The following is an 18,597-nucleotide window of genomic DNA, read 5'->3' on the forward strand; positions in this document are numbered from 1 at the left end:
GACCTATAGGGGCCAGTAGCTCAGCCTCCCCAATCACCTGAGGTGGACGCCTTTGGTACACCCCTTTGTGGGGTGAGTGCAAAGTCTTGGTGTAATTAAGCCTTGATTGCTGATGGTACACTGGGAGGAATTGACCTCCAGGCCAATTGGCTGTGAGGACCCGCTGTGTCTATAATGGAAGAACTGCTGCACTGGAGACACGCTTATGGTGCAGGACTTGTTTCAGTGGGGCTTTGGTGCTCACTGAGTCTGCCTCTTGAATGTGTCACTTATGGATGTGAGGAGTTGAAATCTGGTGTCTCACACTGACCACTAGGTACACTGGCTTCTGGATCTCCAATGGGGTGCAGGTCAGCTACTGTCTGAGGCCACCCAGCAGGAGCTACAGCAAGAACTACAGTTTTCTCCTCTTTGCTTGGAGTTTGGAGGTTTTGGAGCTGTCTGACCCGGGCTGCAAGTTTGCTAGGTTAAGCTGTGATAGGGCAGGCCATTCATATGCTAAAGCCGCTGCTTGGAGCGTGGGTGGGTTAGTAGATTGTGCAGGGCGGGGTCTCAGGCCGTGACTAGGCTAGGGCGTGGCAAACAGCGATGGCTGCCAGTAAGCCGGCTCTGTGTCTCCGACCGTGTCCCCGCGTCCCGTGCCCCAGCACAATAAACAATTGTTACTGCGCGCAGCCCTGCAAGCAAGCCTCCCTCACTTTCCAACCCCACGGCAGACAGTCCAGCTTCTCCCCGTAGGAGTTTTGGTCCCCAGCTTCTCCCCAGAAACAAGTTCAGAGTAATCGGGAGCTTATCTCCCTTCGGGTTGAAAATGGCAGCGCTCCCAGTCACCTGTTGCCAGCCCGATTTGCGCATCTCCATACCTCAGCTTTTCAGCGCTTGTGCACCCCTCAATGCTGTTCGCTCTTTCCTTCTAGTTGTAGAACTTCCACTCAGCCAGCTTTCCCGTGGTTCTGGGTGATAGACGTTTTGTCTTTTAGTTGTAGTTTTGAAATTGTTGTGCGAAGCAGCAGTTTAGGTGTTTACCTACGCCGCCATGTTGGATCTCCTAAATTAAATTTCTTAGGGTAACATTGGTAAGTAGCATTATATATGTTTCTGATGTACAACTTTTTGTACAACATCTGTGTACTCCACTGTGTGCTTACCGCCCAAAGTCTAGTCTCCTTCCATCACCATATCAATTTGATCCCCTTTACCCTCTTCATGCCCCCCAACTCCTACCCTCTGGTAACAGACTGGTGGCAGGTAATGCACTACAGAAAGTGCCTGAGGTGAGGGGAAGGACACAGCTACATCTACATCCCCTTTGTCGCCTCAAAACAAGAGTTTTGGCAAGATTTTTGCTAGTTGTTCATCATCCACATTAAATGGAAGCCATCAATGGTGTTGATGTCACTCATTATGTAACCTCCTCCCTTCATATTGTTATGTACAGGGGAACATTTGATGGATAAAGCTTAATGCTTAACAGCCAGATTTAATGATGGATTCAGGGGTCAGGAGGTTTTGTAACATGAAGTTCTCAACTAAGCTATTTGGGGTGGAAAAAAAGTAAATTCTTAACTTTATTTTTGCCAGACAATCTATTGGGAGAACTCAGAAGCACAGAACCTTCCTGGACAGAGTATTGGATAAACACATCTTTCCAAAGTCATTTACACACTCTGATTTCTTCAACACACTCTCTCCTGCTTGTGCGGGGATGCAGGCATTGTGACACTACTTCCTGGCCCAGGTTTTAATCTGTACCCGTTAGTCATACCTCCTATCTGTCCTGTCCAGGATACGAGTACAGGCATGTTCACTGTGTACAGCAGTGTGGGGCTGATAAATGATGCGTATCTGAAACCATTCAAAGCAATTTCAATTATCAATGGGAGAATTCTGATTGTTCCATGACCGTTTAAAATTTTTTTTAAAACACCTAAAACTCTTGTTTGTTAAAGCATATTGGGAAATAAAAATATTGACTAATACTTATTCAGTACACAGTCATTTAAAACATTAGAAACATTGAGCATTAAATGTTCTTTGGAAAACATTTGTCAAGAATAGTTTGAAGAGTGTTTGCCTGCTTTTTGTGGTTGCACAGAGAGCATCTTTTCTGTGCTTTGGCAAATTCTCATACTCCTTTCTGAGTTTGGATCCGTTTGCAATGTTTTATCCTTTGTGCTTCAAGGTAGCGAGATACGGTGAAGTGTTTGATAATGTGAATTTTTTTACTGGCATCATTCTCTGGTTCATCTTCCTCCTTTTCAGCATAACCACGTCCTGCACGCGTGTCAATAAGTTTGCCTTCACAGAGTTCCTGCCTGCACAGCTATTTCTCCTATCACCGCATTTACATTTGATTTTCATTTCAAGCCCAGCATCACTGCTCTTTGTTTCTATGTCTCACTTGCATATTTGTTGGCCATTGTTGTAAAATGTCATTGGGATTCATCAGTGGAAGACCAGGAGGCTTGCGGGCTGTCTGTGACCAAGTGACAGACAGGGATCAATCACTGACGGAGTTAAAGGCAGTGGCAGGATTGGTCACTGATCCCTGGGCACATCTATTATTAAACATTGTGACTTGTGGACTGGAGCCCTCCTGCTGGACTAGTACTGTATGCATAGGCTCCAAGGTAATAAGCCACAGTGACTGACATTTCAACTATATGTTGGGGAACTGATGTTATTTAACTAAACTGTGGACAGTGGAATGTGTACACATTGGAATTATGTGAAATGAGGGCTGCCTGCAGTTGCCGGAAGTTAAGTATGAGGGAATTACATGTAGCATTCAAACTTACAGTTTCTCTTAGAATAACCACCTTGTCTGCCCACCTTGGGATGTGAGTTTTTCAGTTTGTCCATTATTATCGGTTGTCATACCATACTGGACAGTGTAGGATACAGAACATTTCTTTCACTGAAGAAGTTCCACTGGATAACACTCTGTAGCCAATGACCTATATTAGGTACATTATTATGGACATGGGGATATCAATGACATTGAAAATCCTTAATACTACTCTCTCTCCATTTGACTTATTCTTGCTTTTGTTTTCCTTTTTGTAGATTAAGATGAACTAGCTGAGATTTTGAGTAAAAAACGTTAGTGATGGTAGAACCTCTCTACTCCATGGCGTAGTACTTGAGGTTGCTATCTACTGCAGGGACAGTTAGTCATCAAGAAGAAATTTAAGACACTTCTTTTAGCAACAATGGTGGCGATTCAAGCAACTTCAACCTTGTTTTAAGTAATGATGGCAAAGATGGTAGTGATGATGGTGATGTTGGTAATGAGAGATATTGGGGCCAATATCAGATTCTCCATGCCAGAGACTGGTGGGTACCAAAAATATGTTTTTAATATATGAGCATATAAATATCTGAGGGAGTTTTAGGATACTGCAAGAAGAATGATAACATACAAATGAAAAGCTGTTCTGAAATTGCCAGAGCATCTGTCTCCACCACTTTTGCTTTCCATAGACATGTTAAGTATTTTTTCAATTACATACAAAATGAAATTCAAGTTTGTGTGAAACTTGAGTTAAAGTTGGTATTTTTTAGATCCTTTTAAATTGTTGGGTATCATAATTTAAACAGTAGGCAAACTATCATGTGCTGTGCTATCTAAACAAAATTTGAAAGGGGAAGGACTGAGAAAAGTTGCAAATCTTAAATGCACTTTAGATAGTCTAAATATTTTTCATGTATTTGTTTTTATGTTATGGGTTTTTAATTATTGTTACCAATTATGTTTTTAAAAAATTATGCAGTTAAAACCAGAGAGGAAGAAGAAATTATAATAAGATAACTTATAGCTAGATCCTGCTTTGATGAGGAAGAAAAATACAGACAGAGATAATGTGAGGGAATGGAGGTAGGTAGGTGAGTGGAATGTGGAAAACTAGGGGGGAATTTTAAATGAGGAATGAGTGAAGTTCTAGGGTGTAAATGATGACCCTGGAGTTAGTGGGTGAGTGTTTACATCACATATCCCCATTGTGGTTGCCAAGACTGGGATGCTGAACAGAGTGAGGCCTTTAAAGAATTCACTTTTATTGACTATTTTAAAAAGCATCCATTTCTTCAGCTTTACTTTATGGTATGAAATATGCTATTATTTTAAAAAAACAAAACCCTCACACACCCCAGTGAGGTAGGTGTAAATATTAACCCAGTGTTAAGAAAGACACAAGGCTAGGAGATTTTCAGAAAAAGAGTGGCTTAGAAGGAGTTTCTGGTTTGAAACCCTATATTTGTGAATGTATTTAAAAATTATTGTTGTTTTAAAGATGTCAGAGCCTCTTCTGGCAGATGGAAGGAACAAACTTTTTCTTTTACAGGCTTTGGAGATTTAGTGATGAATGCTGAGCTATATTTGCATACAAATTATTGCCTTGACAAAGCCTGCTTTCTTGACACTTTGGCAATCTAGTTCATTGCTGAAGTTTCCGGGTTTTTTAAATTAATTTTTAAAATGAATTCCTTCTTTGTTTTTAAAGGCTGCCTGATTAACTTTTTCTATTCTGGAAGCTACCAGAGTGACATGACAATGTCTTTTGCTTCCTGTTTTGGAAACATATGGAAATCATTTGCATCTTAGAATTTTCACTTTTTTTTTTTTCTGGTAGGGTTTTCTGCATTTTTATTGTTGTAAATGATTTAGCCTATTCTTTAATTTTGAATGGATCACACAATCATCTTTATGTGTCCAGCTGTCTTTTGTTGGAGGAGACACGTCTTAAATTGTTCACTGCTGAATAAGATTAAAATGATTTTAGTGTTATGCCATTAAAAAAAAACCCAAAACTTAGTTTGTCTTTTATGGATGGTTCTTCCCATGAACACATTGCTCAGACACAGAGTAAAATTTTCTTTCACTCTTCATGAGAGGGTTTATTAGATTCTAAGCTAAAGTGAATAAAAGTGCGAGCTTGTTTTTAATCATTCTCTTGGGGACTAATTTCAAATAATTCTGTTAATTTAAATCAGTGATTCTTATCTTAATTGGAATCAGGAGACTAAGAATTTTTTGCAAGCAGAAGACCAAAAGAGAACAGTATACACACACTCAGATCTGATTTTGCAAACAATTTCAGGAGATTCATAGAAGCCTTGAGTCTATTCCTACACCAGGTTAGGGAAGTGCTTAAGTTGCTTCTAGGAAATCTGTAAATTCAAGACGGAAAGGTCTCTTGAGCCACGTGACACTTCCCCCTTTCCCTGATCTCCTAAATTATATCACTCTCCACCAACCTTCTCAAGCCAGAGCCCTGGAATCCTCTTTGCTCACCCTTTCTTCTTTGCCCTGCACCCATCAGTGAGTCGTGTCGCTCCTGTCTCAGACATGCATCTTGTATTCTCCACACCTCTCCTGCCACCACCGGAGTCCAGGCCTGTTTTGAATCTCCAATTAGTCTCAGGTAAAGATATCCCAAGTGGTCTTAAGCTTTCATCCTTGCTTTGATTGATTTTTTTCTACACAGCATTTTGAGTGATCTTTCTAAAAGAGAACTCGGGTTCTGTCATATTCCTCTACTCTCCACTGCCTGACATGCCCCACGGCTTCCACATGCACATTGACTAAACCCAGACCACCAGCCAAGACTGTGCACAGCCTGCTTTTCCCAACACCCCAGGTAAACAGGCGGAGCCTGTTCCCCATTTAGCAAGATTGGCTTGGAATGTTCTTCCCCTGGTACCACTGCGTCTTGCTTTCTCTTCTTGACCCTGTCTCTTCCACAGTAGAGACTACATTTTGACCTATTTCTTGCCTTTTGTCTGTTCACCCTCTAGAATGTACACCTTCATAGGGGAGGGGATGCATGTGGCTGGTATGTGCTCTCTCTCAGTGTCTTACGCAATACCTCCCAGGTAGGAGGCTCTCAACACATGCTTAATGAACACATGAAAAACATGCAAAGTCCTAAAAAGTGCTTTGCCTTTACCTTTCCTCCCCGAAATTTGGCTTTCTGATCTTCCTTCAATAATTCATTGAGAAGTTCATTAATCACTGAAACATCTTTCACTATAAAATACTCTCACAGTATATCTTTTAGATCACTAACTCATGGAGGACTGAGTTTGGGGGTTAGGGGGCAGGGGATTAATTCAGACTCTGGTTGAATGCCAACTTAGAATAATCAAGGCTTTCTTTCTCCTTTTTGAAATTCTTTTTCTCTCAACATTTGTATTTGTCACAGAAGAGATTTATCATTGTTATTAAAAGAGCAGAGAACAATGTTATATTCTGATCTTCCTGAGCTCCAATAAGGGATGGTCTACATGCTTTTCATTTGAAGTGCAAGCACTGCCTTCCATGTGCGAAGGGACAGCATCGTATATTTATTTTTTCTGTGCCTTTAGCTGGGTCTCTTTTAGATTAGGAACTCGGTGGGCTCTTTGTTTATTTGTTTGTTTGTTTTAGTGTTAAATGCATTTCCCTCAATGGTTTTTATGTACGTGCAGTCTGGTCTGATCCAGTGGTCTCTCAGAAGCTACAATTTCTGAAACATTTGAAGGATTACTTACGAGAAAGAATTGTTTCTCAGATTAAGCAATGAAGAGGCATATGTGCCAATCACTCTCTCACCAAGTATTCCCTGAAGGCCTACTCTGTAGAAAACGCTGTGGATGGACCAGGGATGCCAGTGAACCTGTCTGCTAGGGAATAGTTCCTGTCTTCTAAGAATGTTTTCCCTGCTAAGCATTCTTTTTATGTCTTTCTCCCATTTCCTGCATCACGTTTCCTCTCTATTTTCTCCCATGAAAGAGTCTCTCTGTCTGCACATGTGTTTGCCTTCACCTGGTGTCTGTGAAGTGTGGGTTTCTTCATAGGCTTGGCCAGCTGTACTGACCCTCTGATGGAAGTTGGAGTCCCAGTGGCTCTCCAGTGGCATAAACAAACCCACAGCTGGAATCCCGACTTTCCGGGACCTGCTGGAACTTCTCCTGGGAGGACCCTGTTCACGTGTGAGTGTGGGTTTCAGCCTAGTCACCCTGAGGGATAGATACTCGGGGTGCTCTCTCCTCATTCACATGCTGGTAGAATGTACACGTGTGGAGGGTGTAAATGATCGATCTCACTTGTGGTTTTCCAGCAGATCTCCAATAAATTGCAGATCTTTAATATTACTTTCCGATCTACTCTGAAAAGCTTTTCACAGAGTTTTTGAAGTGATTCTCATAGCAGAGTATATATGTAGTTTTAAAAAGTATCTCTCTTTGGGGATGATCCTCAAGGACTAGTATTTCTTTTGGCTGCTGAGTGCACTTTATTCCATTTCTTTGCAATATCCCTCCAACGCTTAACACTGAGGAGCACTCTTTCAGCATTGTCATTTGGCCTGTCCCCACTCCCATATTTGCACCTTATGAGTGACAGAACTTCCTTTTTCAATACTCTCCTAACTAGAAGTATTTAAATTACACATGTTTCTTTGTATCTCCAGGACAATAGCAATAATACTAGATTTTTAGAATAGTTACTCAGAGACCTTTTAAGACCTAGACCTGACTTCCATGGCATTAGAAAGGGGGAAAGGGAGTCTTGGAAAAATATTTTTATTGATTTTTAATTGACAAATGGCAGATAATTAGTATGCATGCTGGCATTCTTCCCAACCTCATGGCCACACAAACTAATAAACCCCTCCATTCTTCCCTCCTGATCTCTGCCAGGGCCTCTGAATCCTCTTCAACACACTGCTCAAGGTGAAACCTATTTAACCAACTTGCTCTTTTGCTGTAAGGACGAATGATGAGAGAGCCCCCACTGACCGGCAGTGATGGTCTGGTACCCACTGCACAACCAACGAGGCTGGTGCCGTGGAAAAGGAGGGAGGGCTTTGGGGTCTCACATGGCAGTTAAGTGTTCTAGTCCGTAAGTGACATATATCACATTTGCTCACAAATCCTCGGCCAGAATTCCTTCAGCCTCACGCAACCACTAAGATCCAGGACACATAATTCTATCATGTGCCTGGACATGGCAAGAGCCTCAAGTAGTTGGCAAATAGCACTAATGATCGCCACATCCCATTTGATGCATTTCAATGTTTAATTTCTCAGCATAGTTCATTTATCAGAATGCCCTCTTGCTTTGCTCATATAATAGGATGCTTACTTTTTGTTTAAAAAGCAAAAACCTTCTTCCAGTATCTCTCTATGTTTAGGCAAATGATGCTCAGGATTCCCAGTGAGCAACCCTGAAGTATTTGTCCTGTGCAATGTTCTACAGAGAAAGAAACAAGTAAAATACAAATAGTTTTATTCTTGACCAAATATGAGAAATTCTGCATAGTGTCTCTTCTTCTTGGCAAGTCAGAATGAACATTAGCACAGTAAGTATCAGATGAGTAGTGCCGTAAAGAAACTTATTTTACTTCATTTCATTCAGTGTTTCTTAATCATTTTTGTTAAGAGATTGTTTTCCTGTGTGGCGTCTAATAACATCTCATGGACCCAGCATTCTGGTGAACCACTGTAGCGATCAGTGCAGTAGGTACATGGAGACTTTTATGAGCGTGGCAGGCACTGAAACGGCGAAGACAGTTTTACCACATGGCCCTAGCCGGGACTTTTACTTTATAACTCTGTGACCTTGGTTATATAGTTTTACGTGTTCAGTTTCAACTTCTGAATGTGGAAAAATGGGCATGATGTCTTCTACTTTAAAGGGCATAGTAGGCAGCAAACAGATATTACATATGCTTTCTTTCTCCTTCTGATATTATTTACTTTACCCATAAGTTAGTTTCATATAAGCATAACTCTTGCCAATTCTGATTCTCTTAGGATAATCAACACAGGATTCCTTTGCCTTGAAGAATTCAAGAATTCAAGAATCATGTGTGAAATTTAAACCAAAGACTCCACCGCCAGGCTCCTTTTTCCTTTTCCTTTCTTTGAAAGCAGCCAGTTTACTTCTCCCTGTGAATGTGGCTCTCACCTCTGAGCAGCCAGTGCAGAGCAGGGATTCTGGGATTGCTCAAGGCGGATCTGCCTAGAGCAGGATTCCTGGCTCCTCTGCCCATGGGTGATTGACAGCTCACTGTATCTTTGGCCCAAGGTGTTTTCCAGGACAAAACATGGGAATTCTTGTAGATATTCATGCTTGCCTCAAAACCCAGGTAGGAACAGTGTACTACCATTATCTTAATCACACTGTCCTGGAATTGATCACATTCTGAAAATCAAATTAGCTTAAAATTGTATCCATGCCATTTATGCTTATGGTTGATGCATATGTCATGGTCTTCACCGAGTTACTGAAATGCTTGTGTTAAAATTCAGAAAAGAAAGGTGTGGCCCAAACTGGCAAGATGCTTCGTCAGAATTGTATTTCTTAATTTAGGGGGTTAATATTTCTACCTTTCTGATAAGAAAATTCACAGAAGTGCCTACATTAATGAATAGTAGATTATTTATTGAGATGCCACCTATTGGTACAAATAGTTGGTACAAATAGTTGGTACAAAGCTCCACAACTGTGCTATTGGCATTAAATAAATTGAATCTTCTCTTTAAAAACACCTCACAGCCCATCCTGTTGTTTTTGAAGTGACATTAAGAATTACTTTAAATAGTAGGTCCAGGATTATTTATTAGAGCAAATAATTCATTACAGGGGTCTGCAGAAGTCCTCTCTGCAAGCAGAGAGGTTCCTTGCATGTCACTGAACTGCTTATTGATTTGCAGTAGAAATGAATATAGACTCTTTATTATTAGTTTAGAAGAATGACTAATCCTTTGTCATGTCATTTGATACAGACTTACTCCATATTCATATATACACATGCTGACCAGCCTCATCAGAATCAATGATATTTTGATGGTTTGATTTATTTTACTGACTTTTATAATCAGAATCCCTAGAATAGATCATATATAGAAAAATAAATGGGAGAAAGTCTGAGCAAGTCTGAAAATAATATTCTGCTGTCTTCTTGAATTAATCATCTAAATTAGTACATTTCCATTTCTCTTTCACGACTCTGTACTTAAATATTTCATATTTGTCATGGAACTGCTCATACAATTATTTTAAATCATCAATTATTATCCTTGATGAGCAAGTTTTGAACTTATCAAATTTATTTTGAATAAAGAGTGTAGCAACATAACGAACATTTGATGCAGTTGGGCAGAGTCTCACTTTCACAGAATCTCACTTTGTTCCTCACTCCACCAGGCCTTTACGATTGCTTCCATGGTTCATGAGGCTATATGGGAGCCACAGAAGGGACACATCCATCTCGTGTTCCATGCCCATTGGTAGTGACTGCTCAGAGGTCAGGATTGACAAGGATTCTGAGTCTCTGTGGATCAAAGAGAGAATTATGCAGTTGAGTGTTGCTATCTGCCAGAGGTTTAGCATTAGAACATGTGGCTGAGGTGCAACATTTTGTCATCTGATGTGTAATAAAAATAACTTTGGTTTGGGAAGCCGAACAGATGAATTTCAATTCCAACTGTGTCCCTAACTGTGTGACTTTGAACAAATCAATGAATTTTTCTAACTCCCATTTTTTTTCCCAACAAGGAAACTACTAGAATAGATAATGCTTAAGATCCATCCCAGCTCTAAAATGCCTTGGTTGTATTACACTCACTAGGACATGCATGATACTTTGGGCACCTGTTAATTTGCAAAATCCCCAGAACTTCTTTCAGAATTTGGTAGATTGTTATAATAATGGCCCTCGATACTACATGAATTTGAGTTCTCATACCTCTTTTCAATGTGGTCTTTCCCCTCCTCCTATCAGGAGATAGAATTTAAGAGCATGAATAGTAGAGGCCCAGCGCACCCATCTGAGCCAACTGAAAGCAGGTGCATGAGTGAGCCCAGGTGAGACCAGCAGCAAAAACTACCCACAGAATCATGATAGGAAAACAAATCAAGGTTACATTAAGCCCCTGTGTTTTGGGGATAGTTCAGTATGTGGCAATAGGTAATAGATACAGAAGCTCAGAAGTCAGTCAGTGGCTCTCCTGGGTTTGGAAGGCTTGTCGGTAGCATCTGGCTATCAGCTGGGGGATCTCAGTTCTCTTCCATGTAACTCTTCTTCTCCTACAGGCTAGCTGGGCTGTTCACAGCATGCTTATCTCAGGGTCCAAGAGGACGGAAAACAGAAGATACAAATTCTGATAATGCCTGAACATGGAAAGTCATGAGCAACACTTCTACCACATCCCATTGATTAAAGCAAGTCACAGGCCAGCCCAGATTCAAGGGGAGGGGACACAGACTCTACCTGTCAATGCTTAGAGGAGCAAAGTCACTTTGCAAAGGGGCATGTAGCATGGGGAGGATTCTTGGAGTAATGTTTGTAAATAATCGACCACTACAACTGTAGGTACTTGACTAGTGCAAAGATTCCATCTGATTTCTTTCTTTAACTGTGTATTCTGGGTAATCTGTGTGTCAGCAAGAGTTCACTGCGGGGCCTGGCTTATTTTCACAACGCTGTCATGTGGCAAAAAACACTGTTTACATCCAAAAGGACAGAGACAGTCACTTCTGGCTTGGTGGTGAAAGTGGAGAGGAAGAGAGGGGAAAAAGGGCATTACCAGGTTTCTAGTAGTCCTTGGTGATATAAATGATGCTATGAGGAAGTCAATGACTCCCAATAATTAGACCATCCAAAAGCAAAGGGATTTTTTAGTGTGTCTGACAGTGTAATCCGTTGGCATCGATCGTAATATCTAACCTTACTTGAGTCTGGCAGCCCAGGGTAGCTGAAGTTACCTTGAAGCAACCCAAGCTCAAAGATAAAAAGGGCCAAAATGCAGGCTCTGCACCTGGACTGGCTTCCTCCCGCTGATCCCCTGGTGCAAGGTAGTTCTCTCATTTCTGATGTGCTTACTCACAGGTCTCTGTTAGGACGAGGGCATACGCACCACCTTCTCTGCCCGGCACTACGGCCCCCTTCCACCAGGGGGTTGCATGTCACCTCTGCTTTCTTTATCAAGGCTAGGTGTTTCAAAGCCTTTAGCAGTTTTGCATAATATCTTTGAATTTCATGAAATCCCTGATTCTCTTCCATGAAGAGAGGGACTCTGGGAATGGAGGACATACTTTTAGTAGGAGGGTAAGCAGAGACTGGTCATGAGAGTTATAAAAAGCATGCATCACAGAGCTGTGGTCAGTAACGTGGACTTCGGAATCAGACAGGCTTGGGTTGAAGTCTAGTGTTAGTCTCATATTGGGTGTGTGCCTTCTTGCACAAGTTTGTTATTTTCTAGAAGTTGCAATTTCCTCAAATGCAAAATAGGAATTATAAAAGTGTTTCATGGGTTGGTTGGAAAGATTAAGTAAATGCAAGTACATATATAAATGAAAGAGTGATTTTGGTCAAAGGAGGAATACCTGACAACTAACCATAAGTTATTAGACCATTTTCAAGGACTGAATTGGTTCAAATTTGGAGAAATAGTTGCTGATTTTAGAAAATTGAAATGCAAGCCCATCCTGAACAGTTTATCTAACCCCTGGGCAGAGTTAGATGCTGCCTCCTCTGTGCTCCCACAACATTCTGTACTGATTTCTATCAACGGCACTCATCTGTGTTGTAATGATCTGTTTACACTGCATGACAGTTTGGGACATTAACGTGTGAACTCTTCAAGGTCAGTTACTCTGCTGTATTCATCTTGGCATCCTCAATTGTAGTACAAGCCCTGGACTGAGAGAGGCTTTAGTTGTGGGATGGATGGATGAGTCAGTCAATCTTGTTTGAATCACTCCCCCGTTTGTAAAGTCCTCTTTAGCTCTCATCTGCAGTAAGAAGTCTTCTTTGGCTTTCCTCTACTATAAGGAATCTTTGTTGACTAAAGGAACTAAATTGTCACTATTATCTTTCTTTTTACAAAATGTTATTACTAAGTGGATGTCTCTACTTTAGATGGTAGGGAGAGACCAGATTCCACTTGCTAATCTCTTTCACAGGTTTTCATGTATGAAGGGTACCAGATCAACATATATTAAATCCATTTAATATGTGAATCCTCCCTTCCACTCTCTCTAAAAATAAATGGGGGGGGGGGGAATCCTCGGGTAAGGATTAACAAAATAAATTCATTTAAATAGATTAACTTGTTTAAGATTATCATTGCATGTTGGCTAAAGAGTCTCCTCAGAGGTGTTAATCTCAAGCAACCCAGGGGAAGTGTGTTTTTATAGCCTATGTATGATATGGAAATTGTCCATTAACAAAGCCTAAGAGTCTCCATATTAAATTACACTGCATCTGTGATTTTACCTTAAAATCATTGGCATATAAACAGTGGTAGTAGAATTATAAGCGCTGTCTGCTGTTCTTCAGAAATAATTTGTTTTCCCTGAATTGTTTGTCTAGGAGAAACATGTAGCACATACCTACCATCTTCCAGCAATATGGTGTTTTCTTCTAAGGCCTATGCACTTATTTTGAGAAAGTACTTTTATTCTCAGATGAATGTGTAAATAGCACACGGCTTTGGTGTTCTCGTTTGTTTGCAGACGATATGCTGCATTTTCCCAATTAGAGATGCCAGAAACTGCTTTTGCTTGCGTTGGGCAGAAACACTAATGATTTATTTCATGGTGTCAATACCGTAACATTTTCTGGTTGTGATTGCTCTTGTGTGTGTGTGTGTGTGTGTGTGTGTGTGTGTGATTGCTCTTGAAAGTATCAGAAGCATTGTAGAAGCTCATGTGTGTATGCATTTGTATGCATAAGTGTGTATATGTATATACCCACACATATATGATGATTGCAAATAAAAATATGCTTTACCAAGCTCAGATATTTTTCTTGGACAGTTAAATTTTATGAGATACTCTAATCTTTATCCAATATGCTAGTAAGCTAGCATTACAGTCCTCAATTTAGGGAAACAAGAATAGGCCCCCAGGACTTCCCATTTCCCTTAATTAGCTCTTTCGAATGCGATTCCTCTGTATCAGGAGTTGACACTTTAAGGCCCATGGGCCAAATGTGGCCAGCCTCCTCTTTTTGTTTATAGCCACACATACTAGTGTTTGCATTGTCTATGGCTGCTTAGGCATATGGCCCACCAAACCCTAAATATTTACATCTGGTCCTTTGCAGAAATAGTTTGCTTACCTGCTCTAAATCCTTTATGAACTTGTTTATATGTCCAGGTAGCCGTGGACTGATCTATCCAATTCGAGGTTTACTCATGGTTACCCTGGAACCCTTGCCTTACGAAGGTGCCCCAGGTTTTTCTGCTTCTATGCGTCATCTGTGCCTCCCCTAGTACTGCAGCCCTCTGCCTCAATGCCTGCAGCCTGGACTGGAGGGCAGGAGCAACTTCTCCCTCCCCTTTGCTATCCCGGAGCCTCACATAGTGTCTACGCTAACTGGTGCTCACAGTTTGCTGAATGAAAAAATGAATTACATTTCCTATTCATAGTGTGAAGCAGTATTTTTCTATACATAGTTTATCTGAGATTCTGAATATTCTAGAAACCACTTCTTTCTAATTATAAAAGGATATTTAAAAAGAATTTTACCTTCATAATTATATTTCCTTTGGGCTCATATGAAAATTAGTTTACATTACAAATGAGTTTACATTTCCCTAGCTCTCATCCAACGTTAGTTCTAACTATGCTGGATATTAAGGAAAAATCTCTTGAATTAAAAAAAAATCATGCAAACTATCCCAATCTTGTATAGATAATTGAAAAGTAAGTGAATTTCCTCGGGGTTTTAGTACTCCAAGGTGACTGATATCGGGGTCTGGTTTATTATTTATTCATTCATTCCAGCAATACTTATTAAATGTCTCTGGTGGTATAGGTGGTGATGAAATATCAGTAAATAAGACTAAGTTTTCACTCTTGTCAAGTTTATTTTCTCATCTGGGAAAGTGGCAACCAACCAAGAAAACTACCAGCTGGTGGCAAAGGCCAAGGAAAGATTAACGTAGGGTGATGTAAGAGTGAGTAAGCAGGTAGCAGTTTAAACCACCCAGCAGTTAAGTGTTCCACTGAGAGAGTGGCAATGGAATCAGAATCTGAATAATAAGAAAGAAGCGACCATGTGAATTTTAGGAAGAACACACAGCCAGGATGATGGCTGCATATCTGGGAAGGAGCTTACCTTGTATGAGGAACAGAAAGAAAGCAAACGTGGCAGGTCTACTGTGTGCAGGAGAGGGTGGGAAAGGGGAGGTCGGGGTGGGTGGGTGTTAGTCAGGATGTGGCCTGTGGTGAGGTGTAGGGAGAGGCTCTTTTCTGCTATGGCTTTAAAGCAGGGGTGGGGAACCTTTTTGCTGCCAAGGTTTGGATATTTGGATATTTATAACATCATTCACGGGCCATGCAAAATTATCAACTTAACAATTAGCCTGCAATTATTGGTCAAACATTTAATGAACTCACCCCTAATGCCTTGGCAGGGCCAGACCAAATGATTTATGGGCTTTATATGGCCTGTAGGCCAGATGTTTCCACTCCTATTAGGAACTGAAGGACAGTGGTTGGTCCTGACTTTCTGATTAGTCTCTAGAATGGCCCAGGGAGTGTGGCTAGTCAACCTGCTACTGGCCAGGTCAACTGCTCACACAGCCCAGAGCTCCAGATCTTCATCCTGTGTAGCTCCAGACCCGTCAACCACCTCTGGGGTTGTGTGCAGCCCACCTTTGTGGCCACTTCCAGGTTGAGATGCCTCTTTGGCCATCCTCTGAGTTCTAACAAAATAAAGAAAAATGAGCATCCATCACCCATATGAACACTTAACTCATATGAAAAGTGGTCTTTATTTATCTTATTATTTGCATAGAAATGTGTGTGTGTGTGTGTGTGTGTGTGTGTGTGTTATGTGCAGATAAAATGACTTATTAACAAAGGGTTGGGTTGCAGAGTATGTATATATCAGGGCAGTGTTGCCTAAATAGGCTGTTGAAAAATAGTCACCTAGTTGAGAATGTGTTTAGCCTGTTTAACTGTTTTGTGATATGTTGTATTACTATTATTAATGTTTAATTAAAATAATAAATGTATGTGATGGATTACTCTGTGGTTGGATATACTGCACATGATAAAACATCTGACAAATTCAGACATTTTTATTTGGTTCCATAAATATTTTAAATCATTAGACATTTGGACAAGCCAATCCTTAGCATCAGATTCACAAAATGGACATTTAATACGATAAGATTTTTTACGGCACTGATAAAACCCTTTCAGATGTCATTGATATTACTGAAGTTACAAAGATTGTCAGATTCATTCCACCAGTTTTTACAGTAAGTAATTGTTTAAATAAAATGTTGTTTCTTTCCCACCCTGTTTCTTTGTATGGACAGCCTACCACGGCCATCGTGATGGCTGGAAGCTTGCAGGGTCCTCATCTTGCTGTGGTTTGGTGAAGTCAGGGCCCAGGGTGGGTGTAAATTAATGCAAGAAGGAGGAAGATGGGGAAAGGTCTCTTTTAATAAAGAAAAGCAGCTCAGGGGGAGTGGAGACTGGCGATCTGCTAAAAGGAAATGAAAGGAAATTCTTCATTTCTAAACGGTTCATTGACCCATGATAATAAAACAGCCCTGCCAAAGAAGGATAATTATCTTTTTAAGTATCAGATGCCCTGTGGGTGAAGGCCTCCCTTCTCTCTTGAAAAATGAGCTCAGATTAAACAATTGCTCCTTTTCCCAGTTTATTCTTGACATGAACTTCCTGATTATGAGAAAAATTAATCAGTTTTTCCTCTTTTTTTCCTCTTCTCTTATGGAAAGCAGACCTGTCTGGCTGAGCTCACTTCATTTCTCCTGGGGCCTGAGTCCTATCAATGGCGTGATGGGCTAAAATGCTTGAGATTCTGGTGAGATTGTAGAATTGTGGTTTTATTATGACCTTTAGCTGCTTAGCTCCAGGCAGCAGCATGTTCTCTTAAAACAACAAGAAAAAAGGAAAAAAGAAACAGAAAAGAACACTAAAGTGCTTTTTACCTCCTGCTGGTAGCTAAAAATTAAACAAAAGTTAATATACCTTGTTTTTTCCAAATCCTCACCCGAAGATATGTTTTTATTGATTTTTGAGAGAGAGGAAGGAAAAGAAGGAGGCAGGGAGAGAAAAAGGGAGAAAAACATCAATGTGACAGATTGCCTCCCCTACACACCCTGACCAGGAATCAAACCTACAACCTTTTGGTGTATGGGATGACCAAGCTACCAACCAACCATTCCACCAGGCCAGAGCAAAAGTTAATATAACTTATGTATGTATGCATATGTGTGCATAAGTGTATATATGTATATACCCACACATATGTGATGATTTCAAATACAAAAGGTAACTGAAGTTTTATTAATGATGTGACATTGAATATTAAATTGCTATCAACAAATGGTCAAATTTATATATCATTTTTCTCTAGATCTTGTTGCTTGTTCAGACTAATAATGTAAATATGTTGATTTGTCTAACTTATAGAATGCATTAAGATACTTTTATCTGCAAGAGCAGGGAATCCTTTTTGTAAATTAATGATTTACCTTTAACTGCCTTTTTTTTCAATACTTTTTAAAAAAATTTATTTTAGAGAGAGAGAAAGGGAGAGGAAGAGAGAAACATCAATTGGCTGCTTCCTTCATGCCCCCTACTGCGGATCTAGCCCACAACTGGAGCATGTGCCCTAACCGGGAATTGACCAGTGACCTCTTGGTGCATGGGACATTGCTCAACCAGCTGAGCCACACTGGCTAGGGCCTTTTAACTGCCTTCTTGAATTCTTAATAATCAGTTTGCAGAATCCTTGTCATAAATTGTTCAACCACATGACACATCTATTGGTTATAGGTGAAATGCACTGTATGTTTTCAGAATGTCTAAATTGGTTTAAAAAAATAAATAAAACTACTATTGTATTTTCATTACATATTTCTTCAAAGAGATATTGAAATTAAAATTTTAATCATGATGCTCTTGTTAGAGACACCAACTGGCTATTCTAGTTGCTTTTCCAGCCAAGTGCCTTGGGCTGCTTAAGAGGCCAGAGCTTTAGAATAAGGTCAGGAAATAATAGACCAGAAGATAGCTTGCCTCTTGGCATAATTATCGCAGCCAGCACTCGAGTCTCTCTAAAACACTAATGTTCTTTGCTCTTCTAAGGATTTCTCCAGCTCATCACAGCTTCTTCTTCAAAGTGCAATAAACCATGTTTGTAAGTCTTCTTTGAACCCCTTGGAGTTCGGTGGTGGGTAAATAGTTGTTTCTTGATTTTTTTGTCTTTGAGAGTTCAGGTCATGGGCAAAAGGGATGTAATACTGTGGGCATACACTTTCTGGTAAAAATGCTTTCCCAAGCAAGCAAAGTGACCCTTAACAGACCTCACTGCAGATGTCCTGGTGTGTCCCCTTCGGCCAGTGGAGCGCTTCCGAGATCTGCGTCCCGATGAAGTGGCTGATTTGTTTCAGGCAACCCAGAGGGTCGGCACGGTGGTGGAAAAGCATTTCCAGGGGACTTCTCTTACTTTTGCTATGCAGGTGAGTGAACAGATGCTCAGAGATTAGTTTTCTTCCTTTTCAAATCCTAGCACTGGGCTTTGCCCCCCTTTGAACTGGCCACCCCACTGGGAAGGCAGC

General features: G+C 40.6%; 1 protein-coding gene across 9 annotated transcripts in view; it reads left to right on the forward strand.

The window, feature by feature from the left end:
* The window catches only part of FHIT (fragile histidine triad diadenosine triphosphatase), a 1,390,165-nt gene that overhangs the window by 1,106,592 nt on the left and 264,976 nt on the right, over nt 1-18,597 (forward strand). For all 9 annotated transcript variants that reach the window (XM_080674359.1, XM_080674366.1, XM_080674363.1 and 6 more), the window contains one exon: nt 18,353-18,498. In XM_080674359.1, coding sequence (XP_080530485.1) covers nt 18,353-18,498 — 146 coding nt within the window. The remainder of the gene's footprint in view (nt 1-18,352; nt 18,499-18,597) is intronic.

Source organism: Plecotus auritus (genome assembly GCF_963455305.1).
Source record: "Plecotus auritus genome assembly, chromosome: 6".
Classification (NCBI taxonomy): Eukaryota; Metazoa; Chordata; class Mammalia; order Chiroptera; family Vespertilionidae; genus Plecotus; species Plecotus auritus.